The sequence below is a fragment of the Sceloporus occidentalis genome, unplaced genomic scaffold, assembly GCF_023333645.1.
Source record: "Sceloporus occidentalis isolate IW3139 unplaced genomic scaffold, rSceOcc1.0.p SCAF_51, whole genome shotgun sequence".
NCBI lineage: Eukaryota > Metazoa > Chordata > Lepidosauria > Squamata > Phrynosomatidae > Sceloporus > Sceloporus occidentalis.
The window spans coordinates 5,716,557-5,735,845 of NW_028317031.1; the positions used below are offsets into that span (position 1 = coordinate 5,716,557).

Genomic DNA, 19,289 nt, shown 5'->3' on the forward strand with positions numbered 1-19,289 from the left:
AGGCTATACTATAAACCGCTATTTGCAAGGGGAATATGTAAAGGAATGGAATATGTGGAAGCGCCAGGGAGAATATAGTCAGATATCTTCCCCCTCCATCGCGTACCCCCCTACTAAATCAAATGAGTACTTACTGCCAGTAAGCTCCTTCGCTCACTCGGGGGAACGTGGCTCATTCATACCACTGACCAGGTGCTTCAAGGCGTGACACGTTGGACCACGGAAAAGGCATTCTGCTGCATCTTAAGAGTAGCAGCTTCTCCATAAGGTACGTGTTTTGTTAATTTATTGATCAACTAACACTTTTATGACTGCATATTAAGCGGTGTTTGGCGAGGATGTCTGCGATATTACATTTCTCTTTAATAACCAGTTGTAATACTGGAATGTTTCAAAAGGAAATAATTATACGCTGCTTGCAGGAGCTTACAGTCTACAATTATTTATGGATAGTAATTACAGTAGAATTTCATAAAAATAAAAAAGAGGTATATCAGGTGTGAAACTACAATACTTTGCTAAAGTTAGCGGTTGGGCCATCATTTTAACTAGTTTTCTTCAGGAACAAATGGACACCATTTTTGGAACGCAAGATAAGCTGCGGAATTTTCTTAGGCGGCTGAGAGAGGTCCGGTGACAACTCAAACCGGTTCAGCGTCAGAGCTACAGCCACCTTCATTTCATTCATCGCAAAGTTCTGCCCAATGCAGTTTCTAAGAGAATTGGTAAAAATAGTGTCACATTTTTATATAAAAAAAAAATAATTATATAATATAATATAGATATATATATATATAAGCAGAACTAGTCCCAGTCCTCATCATAAGGTTACACATTACCTTGGTCCTGCTGCAAATGGCACAAAGGCATATGAATGCCTGTTGGAAGAACTTTCTGGGGAGAATCGGAGTGGGTCAAATACCTGTAAAAAGTGAACGTTTTACACTGGGCCATACATATAATTAACATCTCTATAAGTGAATAGAAATTAATGTATAGAATACCTCGGGATCCTTCCATATGTTAGGGTTCCGGTGAATACAGTACATATGTAAACTAACAACAGTGCCTGAAAAAGAACAGAGAAAAGCCATTTTGGTAAACGGTGTATACACATTAATTTCATAACATCAAGCCACTAACTATAAAATTGTGTCCAGGTCCCCTTGATATTAAAACTGAAATACAACCATATATAAACATTAAGCCATGGCCACTTATAACTGAAAGAATGGTTTTCAAGTCATGTTTTAATCCCATTCGGAATCACCCAAAAAAAGTGTTTGTCGATGTAAAAATTAAAACATCCCAGGTCAACCCATCATCCAGCTAGTTTTCATTAATACGTTTTGTTCATGTGACCCTTAAACCGTTTGCCAGAAAAAACAAGGAGTTTTTTTATGTCAAACTCTTTTCCTCTGTTTATTTACAGTCTTGTTATCTTTTAACAGCTTCAGTCTGAAGTGAACTGACCCATCATCTCCCAAACCTTCACCCTAACTGGAAGTATAACCAGCCCCTGAGCTACCTATAAATAATTAACTGCCCTCATCTAACCATAAAGTTTGACAGCAGACATAAACCTTTTATTCCCAATACAACATTTTCAACTCAGAACAACTGCACATGTAATAAATTGTGTATTATATATCTAAGGTCAGTACAGAGGTCACAATAAAACTGTAAATTACTCCAGTAACAAGTTGAATGCCCTATAAGAACCTGTTTAATTACACAATTAATAATGTCGCCCAGCTTGTGGACCCACCTGCAGGTAATGACCGTCCATCATAAAATGTGATTGGCTTCGCAAGTTCCCGGGATACAATTGGCACTGGAGGGTAAAGTCGGAGGCTTTCCTTGATGCACATGGTAGTGTAAGGCATCTTACTCAGGTCTTCCCTAGAAATAAAACAATTAATAAATGTTCAGTAACAATCTGTTAAATACAATGCGGGTTATGAAGAGTATATAGAGTGACATATGTATCCTCTCTGCCATTATATTTTCTAAATATACAAGGCAAAATGAGGTTGAAGTCCAGCAAATGTCTTCCAGGTGTCCTTGGTGTACGGAGATACCCTTCATTAGTTACACCTATGTCCAAGGACTGTAGGGAGAGGGCTGGACTCTCTAGAAATCTTATCTTTAGAGAATGTGTCTGCCGTTTCCATGGATATTGTAGAGTCAAGCAACAGGAATGTATGTTTGTATGTATGCGAGCATAAATGTGTATGTATAAGCGTATGTGAGCATGACTGTCTATGTATAAGTGTATGTGAGCATGAGTGTATGTAAAAGCATTTGTATGTACAAGCATGAATGTGTAAGTGTGTAAGTGTGTGTGAGCATGTATGTGTAAGTGGTGTGAGATGGAGTGTGTCTTAGCATGAGTGTATATGTTGTGTTTGTGTGTGACCCCTGCCAATGCTATAATTTGTTTACTCACCATTCCATGGTGTCTCTACCTCCTAACATCTCTCTAATCTCTTCCCGACATTTCTGCTGGTGCTTGGGGTTTGTGGCCATGCTGTAGAGGATCCAGGAGATCCCGCTGGCCGTAGTATCGTGTCCCTCAAACATAAAAGTGTCCACCTCTGCCCGCAATTCCTCATCAGACAGACGCTGACCATTTCCATCCTTAAAAAAGAAATCCATGGTGTCTATTAAAATATTGTTTCAACATAAAAAAAATCTGCTATTTCCCCAATAGTCACATTGACGTCCCATTGTCTTGTCTCACCTTGGCACACAGAAGAATATCCAGGAAATCTAGATGTCTCTTCTGCTTGACTTTCTCCAGCTCCTCCTTGTATTCCAAAAGTTTTTTCCTTTGCTCGATAACATTTTCTAGATTGCAAATGAAATTTTTCCAAAAAAAAAAAAAAGATACAAATGGTAGCGCAAGCCACAGAATTGAGTTATGCTAGAAGGTGTGTTGGTGACCATTCCCCTTTAAGACTGCGACATAATAGTTTTGGGTCTGTTCAACAAGAAGCCCAGTGTTTAGTCAACTTAAAGGTCAACTCAACTGGACAAAAACCATCTAAAATCTACCTCTTACTCATTCCTGTTTGCTACTATTTTCACACATAGCAAAAAAACATAATGAACATTCTGTATTCTAAGATTGATACAAATAATGAAGGCATGGTAATGATCGCGTATCAACGACTTAATTGTAACTAGCAGATCTGAGCCTCGCTCACCCGTGTGCTGATGTGCTATCTTGCAAGCTTTCCGGAAACGAAATCCATGGGGGCTTAGATAATAAAGTAGGTCGTTGTGATATGGAAATACGCGGCTTCGGTGATGGATCAGATATGAGAGTTCGTACACAGCCCGAATGTAAGAGTTCTCACTGCAAGACGGAAATTAAACGCGCGTCAAATTGAAAACACAATGCACGATAAAGAAAATATCTAGTATACGACTAAATGCAGAAATGCTGGGGTGGGGTGGGTTGTAGCAGCTGTACAACTACTAATAGTTTATTTTATTATTATTTAATAATTGATTATTTTAGGGCTCTTGTTTTAAAATTAGAAGACTTAAAAAAAATAAAATACTATGTATTTCAGTAATATGGTTATACTGCCCGCAATCATGTTTTTTTTTTGTAGAGCACAAGATAAATAAAGAAAATATTGTCACAAATTACTGCTAGGTTCGTCCCTTCCTCGCCAGTCCGGCCCTGCTGCCCACTGCTGCAGCTCCACCACTATCCTTCAATCCCATGCCATGTGGCAGGGTGTATCTGTCTGCCAGTGCCTGCCCAGTCCCCTACTACTGCGGCTCTATCAGCTTCCTGAGGGATCAATTCATCAAAATTGTCCAGATTTTGGGGAAGTTCAGTCCCATAGCATGCTGGTGGATGCGTCTATCCATTGACATTGTACCGCTGCTCCCGGTGGTCCTGCATTACCCTTCCTAAGACCAACAAAGCTATTGCTGTAGCTGAGAGGTGACCCAAGGAGGTGGGAGAGATCCCCCCCAATTGAAAAAATAGTTTTGAATGTTTCCAAATTTAAGGAATCATCCAAAGTTCATCTGAACTGAAAACAAACAACGCAAAAACTAAAAACGATAAAATAAAAAGAATCCGTCTAGTTAGCAGGTTGTTTTTTGGAGAGGTTTGTCCCAATTATTTCCGTTGTAGCTTGTCTTGAGTAATCAACTAAACTCAGTATTATATAATGACTGGGCCAAGAATAGTGTTCTCGGGCCAGCTCAGATTTTAGGGAATTGAAGCCACGATCATACGTTAGCGTCTTCAGATGTCACGTTATAAGGCGAGACTCACCTGTCTGTCTGGCAGTTGCTGTTGTAGCTGAAGGCACATTTCATGATGCTGTCTAGTGCCATCAAACTAACATGGTGGAACATCTCCACGGACTTCTCCCCATTGCACAGATGATTCCACTTATCCTACGGCACATTGTTACATGAAATTTATCAAAACGAGTATGAGATCCTTTATTATTATTATTTTTTTTTTTTAATTTTGCTTATAATTTCAAGGGATAGGCAAACAAAACAAAAACCCAATATTTCATCAGTAACTGAAGGGAACAAAGTGTTAGGAACTTTTTTCTAGATTTTTTAATAATAAAATGATTTTTTTTTTTTTTTTTTTACTTTTTTAACTTTTTTCCAGCCTTTCATCAGACAGTACTTTGCCTGAGAACCTGGGTGCAATTGGGGCTGCACCAGAAATTTTAGTCCACAATATATCATCTACGTCACATTTCTTATGTGATCCTGAAGAGGATCAAAAATCTTACAATTTAAAGTTTATTGGACTAAATAAACAAATGCAGTGGACCTTTAATATAGATCTTCCTTATCTCTCCTGTTTAAAGTTGCTGATTGTTGCCGATTGGCTCACGCATCCTTTTTAAGGGTTGTGGTCACTTACCAGCATGATTTTTGTAGAATCAGAGATCAGCTTAACGTAAGGCTTCAGCACGTCGTAGTGGAAGCCCGGCGTGAGCAGCCGGCGGTGATGGAACCAGGTGTCCCCGGATAGTACAAGTAACCCCTTCCCTGCATAATGGAGAGGGAAAAAAATTCCTAAATTATACACACACATACATATATACACACATACATATATATATATATACACACACACAATGTATAAAAAATTTATTTTACATGAAACCTCCCGCTCTATATCTGTATAATTCTGTCGAGTGATGTAAGGATGCAGGGGAGCAGCCAGTGGTTCCAGTTCCATGTTTTCTAAAAATGGTATGGACTATATGGGGTGCTGTGTACACATTGCTATCTAAAGCTTGGGATAGAAGCATGCGCGCATGCTCGAAATCCACCGAGAAATACTAAACAAAAGAAATCTCAAAAACATATAGTGTAGTCTCGAAAACATATAGTGTCGTTCCAATACTTGGTTCTAAGTAAGTTCTAAGTAAATATGAAGTACGCACCGATCCACGGAACCAGGAAGCTGTAACCAGTTGATGTTTTGGGATCTGCAAAATTAGAAGTTAGATTAATTGATCAATGTATGAGGCTGGATTGAAGCAGTTAACGCCAGACCACAGAGAGTATTAGAGGAACATATACACACATATATATATATATATATATATATATATATATCTCATTGTTGACCTTATTTGCATGCGCCTACCCAGAATCCCTTGTGGTTGTGGCAGCACCATGGAATTTCTGGGGGGGGGGGGAACAAGGCTTCTGGCTTGTCTGGTGTGTGTGGATGAGTGTTTAATAATACTTCTACTATACATATAATATTTTATATTTCTGTCCAAGTGCCTCACAGCGTACTATGCACACCAGTATACCTCCCAACTGTCCCGTTTTCTTCTGTCCCACTGACCTTCCCCAATGTCACATTTTTGTGAGCAGTAAAAGCCATGGGTGGGTTGCGGAGATCCTCCCATCATCCCTGACCAGCCCAGTGAGCTTCTGCTGCAGGAAGACCTTAGGTGGCCCTGTATAATGTATAGGTAAATACCAAGATTTCTTCAAGGTCCCTTCCACCCACTGAATTATCCATTCTGCAGGGCGAGCTCAGCCCTTAAATAGTTAAGATAAAGCCACAGCGCTCCGTTTAGTGAATAGAGCAATAGACCTCACTAGGTCATGTGACCATCCATTAACTGCTCTTTTCAGAATGCATTTCCTTATGCAGGATATATGTTGGTTTTTTTTTAACCCTTTCCTACCTGATCTCCCGAACACAGCCTTGGCATACTCCGGGTCCGTAATAACCAGATTACCAAAAAATTTTCCAACCCATAACGGAAACGCATTCGGATACTTTTCCATCCAACCAGCTACTTTGTCCAGATCCTCGCCGTCGCGGTGAAACTAAGAAAACAAAGAATCTTTTATATATATATATATATATATATATATATATATATATATATATATATTGTTTCTTTAACAACCCAACTAATGATATTTAATTTTCATCTTCACGTTTTGGCTTAGGTCGTAGGCAGCAAATTTAATGTAGAACAATCAGGAAGTTTAATAATTGATTTCTTTTTTTTATGAGACTTCTAAAACTTTTTACTTAGAGGAACGTGACCTTCCGATCCTGAGATTACTTATGGGTGTCGAGGTTGACCTTTGTTATCTGCGCAGGAGTCTGAAGAAACTAAACAGGGGTTTGGAATAATCTCCTGCCCCCACAGTAACCATAGGTTTTGGGATCGTCTTGAATCCCCTAAACCCCTACCCCCCCCCCCCCCCCCGTTTACGGAGTACAACAAACCTGATAAGTTTAAGGACATTTTATGTGTTTTTATTATTTTATTAAGAAAGAATCACTGCCATGGCAGGGCCCTCCTCACCTGTTGTCTCTGTAAGTCAAATTGTTATGTTACATGCTACTTGTTGTGTCCTGTCCCCCCATTGTACAGCGCTACAGAATTTGATGGCGCTATATAAAAATAATAATAAATAATAATAATAATAATAATGGCTAAGAAAGCACCGTAACCCCTCTGTAATCTTAACGAAAAGGCTCTTGACAGCATCCATACTCCTCCCAATACTGGAAAATCAAGAAAAGCACGTCTTATTGCCGCAGGTATACACCCGATATAATCATAACAATTTACACAATTCTACCAATGCTGCTTGAATTGTCTTTTCCTCCAATTAACAGAACGCATGATAGAAACATTTAAATCATTTAAGGGATTTAACAAAGTACAGGAGGGAAGTTTATTTCAGAGGAGAAATGTTAGAAAGTGGGATTTTACTGAGAGGGCAGTAGATAAACGGAACAGCCTCCCAGCAGAAGCGGTAATATGGCGAGGGAATTTAAACATGCATGGGATAAGCATAAAGCGATCCTGAATCTAAAACAAGACCAAGGAAAGATTAAAATAGATTGTAAGCTCTTTGAGCAAGGCCCTCCTCACCTGTTGTTTCTGTAAGACTTATTGTTATGTTATATACTACTTATGTCCTGTCTACGCATTGCACAGCGCTACGGAATATGATGGTGCTATATAAAACAAATTAAAAAAAAGAAAAGAATCTGTCAGATTCAATGTTTCTGTTATTTTCACAATAAAAAAAAAAAAAAAATTACCTTAAAAAATGTTTTGCTGTCTTTTTGAGTTTAATGCTCTATAATTCTATTGGTATTTACGTTGTTTTTTTTGGTTTTTATTTTTTACGGATTTTTGCACGAAGGAAACTAAACCAATGTAACATTCTTGCCGATTGTTCCAATTTTGCACCGCATGGAGGTAACGCTACTCAGGTACTCACCTGATTGACATGTCCGTACAGCCAGTGGGTAGGAGGCCCAGGAAAGCTGCGAAAAGCCGACGCCAGAGTCCTCCACCGGTTATAGAGCGTAATGGTTTTCAGCAGCAGCAGCACTAAGCAGATAAGACCCACTAATTGCAGAACCTGATAGAGAGTCACAGAAGACCAAGGAGCAGTCAGGGTCGTCCACAGACTGGAAGCCATGGTCCTGCGCCGTTTGTCATTCTGTTACTCATTCAACTGGGGTTTATATTACCTGTTTAGTGCTTGATGGCAAACCCACGACCACTCCCAGCCGTCCCGTCAACGTGACTCCACCATGTGGAAAAAATGGGACACTAAACAGTTTGTGAGACAATAATTAAAAATAAAAAAAAACAATGCCAATTTTCAAGTGAAAGCGGCGGTGTCTTCTACGGAGCATTTCAATCTTTCCAACATAAGGCTGGGGAAAAAGAACGTAATAATGTAGTGGAATTCAAGAATTATTTAAAGTAACAAAAACATTCAAATTAATAAAGGTATTCAGAATTAAAGAGAAAAAAACACATTGTTATTTATATATTCTTTTTTATTATTATTATTTAGGTAATTTTACTAGCCAAATCCAGCCAATTGGCCCAGTAATAAAGGAGCCAGAGACCCGTGTCTGATAACAGGCTCAATATGTACTAACCAGTCCTGTTCCAAACAGAAAGGGAGCGCAGAAAACGGTGTCTGAAACGCTTGGCGGAATGATTGGAATTACAATTAAAGCAGAACCCCCCCAAAAAAAGCTCCGGATAGTGGCCCCAAAATGTTAACACTGGAGCAGCCCAGGGGTAAATTGGCCATCAGCCTACTTTGCTCCTTTTGCCAGGTGTAAGTGTGATTAGCGGCAGGTCTGGTATTCAGTGACTGAGCAAACAATTTTAAAGAAAATAATATTTTTCTCTGCTCAGAAGGCACACCAAGTTTAACTCACTGCTGCTATAAAAGAAAATGCCAGACAAAAATTCTCTGTATGAGGAAACCAACAACCCCAGACTTATATCTCAGCCGTCATTATCCTCATCAGTAGACCTGGGATCTCCCGGATGAGCTCTCGGCAAAAACACCTGAATTTTTGGGGTCGCGGGGTCCTCCTTCCTCTCTTCTGTCAAGTGGGATACCAGCAGGTACTGATGGACCTATGAAGCCCGAAACGTCCGTCTGGGGATCCTCATGCAGAGGACATTTGTCTCACGTTTTGTTTCCGGGCGGCCCGCGTGGCGGGGTCAGACTGATACGTTCATGGAAAGTTTTCCTTTGTAATGACACAAGAGAGCTAAAATCTGAGCTGGTCCTGAGCGGACATGCACTAAAGGACCGGCTATTAAGCAGCTTCCATTCTTAGTGAGTGAATTTCGCCCTTCGGAGATCACTCGAGGCTCACGACAAGCGTAAAGGCGAGTCCGGCCGCGGACCTCCTTGCTCTCTTGTGCGTAGAGGAATGCCAACCATAGATCGCTGGCGAGGTCTATGAAAAAAAACTTACGTCCGAAGCTGTTGGTTTTAATTCTATTCTGTTAGCTCTATTAGCGTATGCATCTATCTGTATATGTGGACGGCTTGTGATATATTTTAATGATACGTTGATAGCAGATACCGGTCTCTCTTACAGATGCCTATTATTATAGCTCAAGCTAATAGCTTATGCAAAAAACCTGCAGAAAAACACTATTTGGAAATATGTAAGACAACAAATAATACATTCATTTGCAGTATGTTTTCTCTCCAAAATCAGCTAATAGTCATCATAATATTGATAATAGTACCAACTAAATAAATTAATTTTATTGCCATTTGTAAAATGGACATTTTCCTAGAGGAGCTTAAAATATAGCGAAACATGGACATTAAGCATTTGGGGGGAAACCTTTTTTTTATGGATAATACACGTTTATTGACAGATTTGTTTAAAATTTTTATCATTTGTATTTTTTTAAAAACATTTTTTTTTTTACATTTTCATTGTGAAACCACATCATATAATTCATCTTGAGTGGAAATTACAATTTGTATAGCAGACATATACTTTGAATCTTCGCCAGAAAGGATGACACAGAATACCCTATAAAAGCAGCACAGGGAGGGTGCAGTCTATCTGTGCATTTGTGGCCCTTTTTGCTTCACACCCTAGTGGCTATTGGAATTACAAGTACAGAGCACAGCATAATACAAATTGTTACAAGTAGATCAACGGAGATACACCAGTGGTTGTTTGTTATTAAATAAGAAAATAATTTGCCATTTTCATTACTTCATAAAAAAAATTTATACTAAAAAAATAAACAAAATGTAAAAAATTTCAGATCTGTATCCAAGGGATCTCATAAAAACATATATTTATCCCCCACAGTCTTCCTCTTCTTAAGCTTCTGCTTTCTTCAGGTAGACATGAATTCCATTAAGGGAACGTAAGACCACCTGTCGGACTTTGAGTGGCTCCTTTTCAGGATCAGGTAAGAGCTTGAATCTCTTTAAGATCAGGGACACTGCCACTTTCATCTCATTCATGGCAAAGTTCTGTCCGATGCAGTTCCTGCGCGAAAACATAACAGGCTTTATCTGGGAAACATTACATGACAAGTAATGGTCAGCCACGTATGAAATGTATAAACGGACAAAGTGGTCACTAGTGGTGAGAGTGGTAGATAAGTGAAACAGACTCCCAGCAGAAGTGGTAGAGGCTAATACAGTGAGGGAATTTAAACATGCATGGGGTAGGCATGTAGCTATCCTGAATCTAAGACAAGCCCAAGGAAAAATGGACAGACTTAATGGGCCAAATGGGTCTGTTCTGCCATCAGATTCTATGTTTCTTGGGTTACTATTGGTGCACTTCAACATCTACCATTCTCAGCTTTGTCTTGTCATCTGTATTTTAGAAAGAAAAAATTCTACCAGCCTGTTCGAGAAACCTGTAAACATTAATATCTACCTACACCCACCATATATTGTAACATGAATGAACAGATCATAAAAGTAATTGTATAATTCATACGCTCATACGGTGCCGGTTCAATAACAATGTATTGCCATTTCGCTTTAGCCGAGGCTCAGTTAAGCGCCTACGTTCTGCAGTAACTGACGTCACAGGTGATCAAGTCGCTCACAGGGTCTTTTATCGCATGGACTGGATTACTCTGGCCAGTTTTTAACCACGCTCTTATTCTGACATAAAGTAAAATAGCTGCAGAGAAGAAGTAGAAACCCCATCGTTCTAGAGTTGTACAATACATGCTTCTAATTGACTTACCTTGGCCCAGCCGAAAAGGGCAGGAAGGCAAAGGGGTGTCTGCCAGATGTATTTTCAGACGAAAATCTCATGGGGTCAAAAACCTGAAAAAACAGAAGGTGGTCCTGATGTTCCACATGTGTCGAAAGAATACAGTACAAGAATACCAAGTATCTTTGCCTCCATGCTGTCTATTGGGTTGTATAAAAATGGTAAACCTGGAAGCATTCATAAACGAGATTAAGTAAGGTGTGAAATGTTATGATCAACCCCAAGGTCATGTAAGCATGAGGGGTGGATAGCTGGAAGTTGAGCCCTGCATGATGCATTCCCTATCTTCAAAAAATCATCTGACCAGCATTATATATACACCTGAATTTGATTTAATAGAAATGCATCGGGAACACAATGTGTGAAAAAGCATCCGTCTAATTACCTCGGGGTCTTGCCATATGCTGGGATTTCTGCCCAAGGCATAAAAATTCAACACCACAACAGTGCCTGTCAGAGATAAAGGAATGGGTGAGGATATCATTCTTTGACGTCATGTAGATATCCCCTACTACCAATGGATTTGGCATAACGTGGCGATGCTTTGTGGGTACTCGCAAAATTAAACTAGGGAACATTGTTATTTTTTGCCTCCCATGGAAAATAAATGTGTTTCTAGAGTCTCTAATGCCTAGATGCCCGCTATATTCCAGAAACTAGTTTTCATCTGTTTTTACGCACGACTGTTGGAATTACTCCAGTAGAAGCTGAAAAAACCCAAAGATCTCTCTAAATAGTCTAGATTGTAAATTCACTTTTTGTTTCCGTATCTCTAAATTTTTATGTGAAGAACGACATGCTAATGCCATGTTTATCTATTATATGGTAAACAATAAATCTCATGGAAATATTATTTTCAGCCTTCATCTCATTTTTATTTAGAAGCAGTCCTCCCATCGGTGTGGGAATCTAGTTTTATGTAGGTATCTATTGAGCCTCTGATTTCCTTTTATACATTAACTGACTTAAATACACTTCTGAACTATTAACTAATGTCAATACACAGCTAAATGCTGACCTTTTGGTAAACTGCGCCCATCGCAGAATGTGATTGGCTTATCCAGTTCGCGGCCCACTTCTGGTACCGGAGGGAAGAGCCGCAAGCTCTCCTTTATGCACAAAGTGGTGTACGGCATCTTCCCCAGGTCTTCCCTGGAAAAACAATCAATAGAGTCATTAGAAACGTAAGAAACTGATATTTTAAGCTAGTTCCATAGATGTGATCACAAATATGATGCACCATACAACCCAATCGCGACCAAAATTGTGGAGATGTTAAACTTACCACTCTACAAAGTCTCTGTCCCCCAGGAGCTCCATGATCTCCTCTCGACATTTCTCTTGGTGCTCGGGGTGTTTGGCCAAACAGTAAAGGATCCAGGAGATCCCGCTGGCCGTAGTATCGTGTCCCTCAAACATGAAGGTGTCCACTTCTGCTCGCAGGTCCTCATCCGACAGACCCTGGCCATGTTCATCCTGTTCAGGTGAAAATTTAAAACTGTTTCCAAGCCGACTAACAATGAATGTTAATAATCATACCGCGCCTACACAGAGGAAAAACTAGTCTACGTTCGGAGGCCATACCTTGGCAAAGAAAAGAATATCGAGGAAATCCAAATGCCTCTTCTTGCTGATCTTATCCAGCTCATTGTCCTGTTTGAGAGATTCTTTCCTCTGTTTAATTACTCTTTCTGTTAGGAACAAAAAGAAATTCTACAAACTAGACTAATACCCAGTTTTATGATTTTTTTCTTATAAAAGGAATGGGCTTCTAAACAGAAATCAGATCTTCACAATTAAATCCTAAATTCAACCTGCATCATACTGAGAGAATATGTTTGTTAATGAAATGTACGGATGAATGACCTGTGTGTTCATGGGCAACTTTCAGGGCTTTTCGAAATCGCTGTCCGTGGGAGCTGAAGTAGTATATTAGGTCATTATGGTATGGAAAAATACGAAGTCTTCTTTCCAACAAATAGGAGAGTTCATACACAGATTTGATGTAATCATTCTCACTGCACAAAAAAGAAGAGGAATAATAATGGATTAATGCCCGTTGCAATATGGCGCTCGTTGGCACTGTCAGCTGTCGAATACTGACCTATCAGTCTGGCAGTTGCTCTGATAACTGAAGGCACATTTCATGATGGTGTCCAGAGTCATCAGGCTGACATGGTGGAAAAGCTCTACTGGCTTCTGATCTGAGACCAATCTCTCCCATTTTCCCTGTAAGAGACCACGCAAGAAAATGAGAAGTTCAAAGGATGAAAAGTTGGACGATGAACGATACGTCATCGGTCTACGCCAGGAGGGGGTTCATTTGGAACATGCAAGGCCAGTAGCGTATCTATCTTCAGCATTGCCCTAGGCCTAACCCAGGGCATCGCCACCGGCTGCCACCTTCACGCTGCCCTCCTCGCTGTTAGCCCACCGGTAGGGGAATTTATGCAACAGGAATTCTGATTGCCAAAGCGGGTGATAGGCTTCCTGATTTGTGGTTTGCTGCCACCTGGGCCTAATTGTCCTAGACCAGAATACACCACTGCATAAGACTCTGAAATGTGAAAGTGTTTTTTTTAAACCAGCTTTTTTTTTAAGTAATATTGAGTAATAGTAAGATGAGCCACAAAAAAGATCTTCATCAACAAATCTAACTATTTTTGGTTTATTTACTTATATTGTTTTTATATTTTTTCATGAAGGCCACAGATCAGGCAAGGGTGTGTGTGCATGCATGCATGTATGTATGTATGTATGAGTAACTGTGTGAGAGTGTAAGTGTGTGTAAGCATGTGCGTGTTGGATGGATGTGTTTGTGTGTGCTAGAAGGAGTATGTGTTAGCATGAGTGTGGAAGTGTGTGTTAGAGGCAGTTTGTGTTATCAGGGCCGGCCTTAGGGGTGTGCGACCTGGGACGCACAGGGCGCCATGGCAACAGGGGCGCCTGCCCGGGACTTAAATTAAAACATCAGGGTTTTTGGGTTTTTTTTACTTTATTTAACATCCTCCATGTTAAATAAAGTTTTTTTAGGCAGTGAGAAGGGGCAGAGGGGGAAGGCAGTGAGAAGGGGCAGAGGTGGTAGATAGTGAGAAGGGGCAGAGGGGAGGAGATTGTTTTCCTTTATTTTTTGGGGGGATGGGGGCGCCAGAGGAGTAGTCCGCACAGGGCGCAAGAACACTTAAGGCCTGCTCTGTGTGTTATCATGAGTGTGTATATGTGTGTTAGCATGAGTGTGTATGTGTAAGTGTGCGTTAGCGTGAGTATGTACGTCTGTGTGTGTTATTGTGAGGGTATGTGTGTAAGTATATGTGCTAGTGTGTAACGAGGCATAGGGCCGATGAGGCTTTACTTGCCCCTGATCCAGAAGGTGACAAATTCAACAATTACTATAATATTTTCTTTCAGGTAATTTTTACCAGCATGACATTGGTACAATCTGATGTCAGCCTGACGTACGGCTTCAGCACATCGTAGTGAAACGCAGGGGTCAGCAGCCGCCGGTGCTGGAACCACTTAGGTCCCGACAGGACCAACAGCCCTTTTCCTATAACACACAGAGCCGATACTGTAAATACATCAACGCATAGACTAATTACAATCTGTAATTAGGAAGCATCCTTATCAGTCCAATATATATGGCGTACCTATCCAGGGAATAGCAAAGCCATAGCCCAACATACTCTTAGGATCTGTAAAAACAAAGAGATAAAATAATTGTAAAAATTGCAATTATGTAAAAAAAAAGTTTTTTTACAAAAATGTTTTTAGGTAAATGGCAAAATCTTCTTTTTACATACATATTACAAGTCATAGTAATTGATTAGGTCGTTTTTTTTATGCAATAATTTTTAAAGCAGATCTATTGCTTTCCCATGTCCAACATTTTTATGGTTCATATTTCATACACTAAAAATTAAGTTTTTAGTTAAAAAAAGTTTAAGCGGCTGCTCCCACAGTTCAATGCGGTTTTCTTTTTATACGGCCATTGCTTGTTACGCTCTGTAATGGTGCGTAGAGATTAAGATAAGCAACATATATGTCATAGGTTATACCATGGGAGCGGCAATCTTGACTTCTTGTTTACACTATTTAGACTATTTTTCCTCCCCATTAAGTAATTGCTTTGTAAGTACACATTTTTACACAAAAAATAGTAGTTTAACATTTAAACCAAATTTTGTGGTGCTTAGTTGTTTGTCAATCTATATTTTGATCAATGAATGTCTGCTGATTAATAATAATAATAATAATAATAATAATAATACGATTAATTAATATTTACGTGGTTGGCTAGCGGATCTCCTGTGCACATATGTGTGTTAATTAATAAATATTGTCATGTCTTACCTTGTCTGGAAAGAATGGCTTTTGCATAATCAGGATGGCAGATTGTGAGAATAGGAAAAAAATGTCCCAACCACAACGTGTAACCGTAAGGATATTTTCCGGCATAACCAAGCATAACGTCCATATCTTTTCCATCCTGGGTGAACTGGGGATAATAAATAAATAACGACACTCTTGTTAATCTGTTTGCAATATGCAGGCAGAATTCCAAGCAAAAATATAGATTGAATTAAAAAAAATTTGGCTCCGTCACTTAATGACATCATCAGGGAGCACCACATTCTCCAGTTGGATCGAGTGCCAGCAGGATTATCACAAATGCGACGGCGTCTACGTTATTTTGTATCAACGCTATCCAGAATGTGACGAAATAACGAAGACCTCAACCCTCGCATCGATAGTATGCAAAAAAAAAATGCTAATTCCATTGAAACGTTTTTATGGCGCAGGTATGATGTAAGCCCTGATTTACTCATCATATCAAGGTAATAGTAAAAGTTGTTTGTTTTTTTTTAGCTTACCTCATGGGCATTTCCATAGAGCCAGTGGGTCTTAGGTCCCGGGAAAGGGCTGAAGGCTGAGACTAAGTCCCTGTGCTTTAGGTAAAGCTTGGAAACTTTGTAAAGCAGCAGCAAGAAGACGAGCCAACCGGCCCATTGACAGAGCTGAGTTATAGTGAGAGTTCCTGGATCGAGCAGCGCATGGAATGCCATGTTAACGATAGTCGTTGATGACGCAAGCTGGAGCCTGAGCTTGTTTAAGTTGTAGAACGAAGCATGAGGCTCTTATATCAGGAGCGAGAACCTATCAGCGAGAGAGGCAGGGATCATGGTTCAATGCATGTGGGTGGAGGCCATACCTGCAGCGGATGGAACGAGAAGAAAGAAACCAGATCCAAGGCTTAATATTCATAAAACTTCTACTCCTTTAACCCTTTGTGTACGAGCATATTGGGAACCTTCTTGTTACCCAACAAAAGGGTTTAACTCATCACTCAGTTCTTCATAAAAAAAGAACTCAAGCTTTTGTGTAGTGAAGACTATTCTACTAGCTTCGGTTGCACCATCCATGGCCTTGAGGTCGTAACTATCCATGGATTCAACATTTATTTTGCATATACGTATATTTTAATCATATCCTCATTCTTCACAGAGTAAAAAAGTATGGCTCCATAGCTTAAATAGTTGTTTTAGCTCGTTTTCTTGTCCATATCTGAACCAGTTCCAGGTCGATAATTGCCTTTTCTGTGACCCAAATCACCTGCCTATGGAAGGTGATGCCTTAGCTGATAATTATAAAACAATATTATGAAATAATATTCTGATTCCTTGTACATGGTATCTTTTTTCCAATTTGCCAAAATGTTAACTTTAACTTGTTTTCTGGTTGGTACAAAAATCAGGACATAAAGATTAAACGTACATGTTAAATTGCAAGTTTTCACAGTATGTTGCAGGAGGATAAGAGAGGAAACGCGCTGCAACAGACATGAAATGGAGAAAGATTTTTATTCATACATTTTCACGGTAATAGTCAAAAACACAAAATTCTGAATATCTGGTATTAAAATCCACATCGCAGTAGCATTTTTTTTCCTGATAGGTACTAGGTAGACCTTTTTTTTGGAGCCTGAGGAAAGAGGATGGAGAACTTTCTCCATCACAGGATAATAATTATAATAATGATTAAAAATGTGCTTTACTCTCAATTAAACCCCGCCAAACCTCAGGCATAAAGCCAGCATAACATATCCAGCATTAGGTTTCGTATCCAAGGCTTGAATTGCTAGTAAAAATTGACCTGGCAGGTCAAGCGTTCCTTCATATAACCCGATATGAATCATCAAAGGCTTTTACAGCATTAAGATTTTACAGTTATTTCTTTTATTATTTTTTAGTAGGATTTCCTCCCCACAGACTATAATAGTGACCCCCTACTGGGCTGAGGTGGGCTGAGCACCGACGTCAGTGGGCAGTCCTGGCCGCGTGAGAAGGCTCCGGGTAGCCGGAGGCCAAAGGTTCCCAGGTATGTTGATGTCAGAGGTCAGCGATGAATGGGCAGACTGGTTCGAGATGACAGAAAGGCAACAGTTTAATGCATACGATACATTTTCATGGTGTCCTCTTTGTAAATGCATGGAAGGATGCAGAATCCCCTCCAATTGCATCTGTCTCTCGTCTCACCCCCTAACTATTTTCTATGTAGGCTGCTGGCTGCGTCCAGTGCTTGCAAACAATTCAGTTTGCTGCAAATTAGTGTTCCTGGGTCTTATTCCCCTAGAAGACCATGCTTAGGATCCCTAAAAGTGACATTTATGGCTCTCGGCTAGCAGGGTTTGTCACATTAAATACAGGAAAGTGAGTCATACTTTAAAGTAATCTCTTCCCCCTTGTAGCAGAAAGTACGCCTCCCTTACATTTACAAACTGACGATCAGTTATGTCATCGTCTCGTGATTTGGTGATGAAACTCGCAGTAACTCACCTGGGTTAAAGCAGTTCATATCTGTCATTCTTTACTCCCACTTTGACAGGTTACCTTTGTACAGAGCACCCTGGGTGTGGACTTTCACCACCACCTTCAGCCTACTGGGCTGTAAATAAATGAGTGCGGTCTTAACTTTCAGCTGAGTCACTTACTAGATTGCACAGAACTTACCCCAGGATATTATTATGGCATCGCCTTCATACAGAGCTTCACGTATGGAAAGTATGTTGGATATGCAGACGGTATTAACAGATGTAACCTCTTGAGATTCTATACAGTGTGTGTGTATTTATATATAATTGTATATATTATATTCTTATTATATATATCTATATATATATATATATATATAAATATCCCGGTATATATCAACCTAACAATACATTGCTTACTACCGGCATCACTAGTTCAGAGTTTGATCACAGCATTCAGGGGGGCTAAGCCGGGGGAGGTGTGAAGCACCCCTTCTCTGGGTCGCAGGAGTGGGGTCTGGACAGGCCCTAATCCCTGCCCATTTCACCTTTAAATGGGGTGTTTCAGCGGCCCATCGATGCCATGGGGCTGTCCACTGATATCAGTAATCCTGGCCGCGCTCCGCAAGGTAGCCGGAGCTCAGACGTTCCCAGGTATGCCTATGGAAGGGACTGTGAATGTTGTGTAGTCGGAAATTATTATTATTATTGTTATTATAATTATTGTTATTATTATTATTGTTATTATTATTATTATTATTATCTTTTATTTATATAGCGGTAACAATTTACGCAGCGCTAGCTAATACAATACATATATTCAAGGTGAGAATTGACAGACTGCGACAAACCGATAAATTAGGTGGACAGAGCTCTGCTCGCAAGCTTACAATCTTAAATAAATCAACTCGTAATTCCGTGGCATATCATTTTGGAACGAGGAAGGTTGAAATGGCTTTTGTTTTACGATGCAATCCACATGTTGGCATTAAATGGCTGATACATGGTGTTTTTGCCTCCCTGTTCATGCGCTGGGTGTTTATAAATGTCTTGTGCCTTCTACCCCCCCCCCCCTCTCGGGCTGAAGAAGAGCTGGCAAGAAGATCAGGGGGGGCTATTGCCCTTTGGGCTGCTATGCTTTTACATTTTGATGCCTTTGATGCTTTTACATTTTTTTTCTTGTGTGTTTTTACTTGCAGATTTACATTTAGCCATCAGAGCCATTTACAGTAAAAAGAACTTTAAGCACCTTTGACACCATGACTGGATCCTTTTTGAGCTCTATGCATGAGTATTGCATATATTCCATTTCTGCAAATGGGCTTGCTGTCTGCCAAAATGTGTGGGTTATTTTGCCATTTTATTACTGGGTCCTTTGGGAAGTGAAAGAGTACA

General features: G+C 39.8%; 2 protein-coding genes across 2 annotated transcripts; both read right to left on the reverse strand.

The window, feature by feature from the left end:
• Positions 1-544: 544 nt before the first annotated feature.
• Positions 545-7,980, reverse strand: LOC149288516 (cytochrome P450 4B1-like). The gene is made up of 12 exons (XM_089491600.1): positions 7,777-7,980; positions 6,210-6,354; positions 5,448-5,492; positions 4,919-5,046; positions 4,304-4,428; positions 3,210-3,361; positions 2,744-2,850; positions 2,450-2,640; positions 1,769-1,902; positions 1,005-1,069; positions 840-922; positions 545-713 (listed from the first exon to the last, which is right to left on the reverse strand). The coding sequence occupies exons 1-12, from the start codon at positions 7,978-7,980 to the stop codon at positions 545-547; spliced, it is 1,548 nt and encodes a 515-aa protein (XP_089347726.1).
• Positions 7,981-10,167: 2,187 nt separating this feature from the next.
• Positions 10,168-16,149, reverse strand: LOC149288517 (cytochrome P450 4B1-like). Its single transcript, XM_089491676.1, has 12 exons — positions 15,958-16,149; positions 15,437-15,581; positions 14,734-14,778; positions 14,506-14,633; positions 13,191-13,315; positions 12,953-13,104; positions 12,671-12,777; positions 12,372-12,562; positions 12,105-12,238; positions 11,472-11,536; positions 11,057-11,139; positions 10,168-10,339 (listed from the first exon to the last, which is right to left on the reverse strand). Exons 1-12 carry the CDS (start codon positions 16,147-16,149, stop codon positions 10,168-10,170), a joined length of 1,539 nt encoding a protein of 512 aa, XP_089347802.1.
• Positions 16,150-19,289: the final 3,140 nt, after the last annotated feature.

Coding starts and splice junctions, on each gene's coding strand:
- LOC149288516 (XM_089491600.1), bottom strand. CDS start 7,980: ATGGCTTCCAGTCTGTGGACGACCCTGACTGCTCCTTGGTCTTCTGTG. Junction 3,362..4,303: donor AGCAACTGCCAGACAGACAG/GTGAGTCTCGCC, acceptor TCCGTCTTGCAG/TGAGAACTCTTACATTCGGG. Junction 1,070..1,768: donor TGGACGGTCATTACCTGCAG/GTGGGTCCACAA, acceptor GTTCTTTTTCAG/GCACTGTTGTTAGTTTACAT.
- LOC149288517 (XM_089491676.1), bottom strand. CDS start 16,149: ATGGCATTCCATGCGCTGCTCGATCCAGGAACTCTCACTATAACTCAG. Junction 11,537..12,104: donor TGGGCGCAGTTTACCAAAAG/GTCAGCATTTAG, acceptor TATCTCTGACAG/GCACTGTTGTGGTGTTGAAT. Junction 10,340..11,056: donor CCCTTTTCGGCTGGGCCAAG/GTAAGTCAATTA, acceptor GTTTTCGCGCAG/GAACTGCATCGGACAGAACT.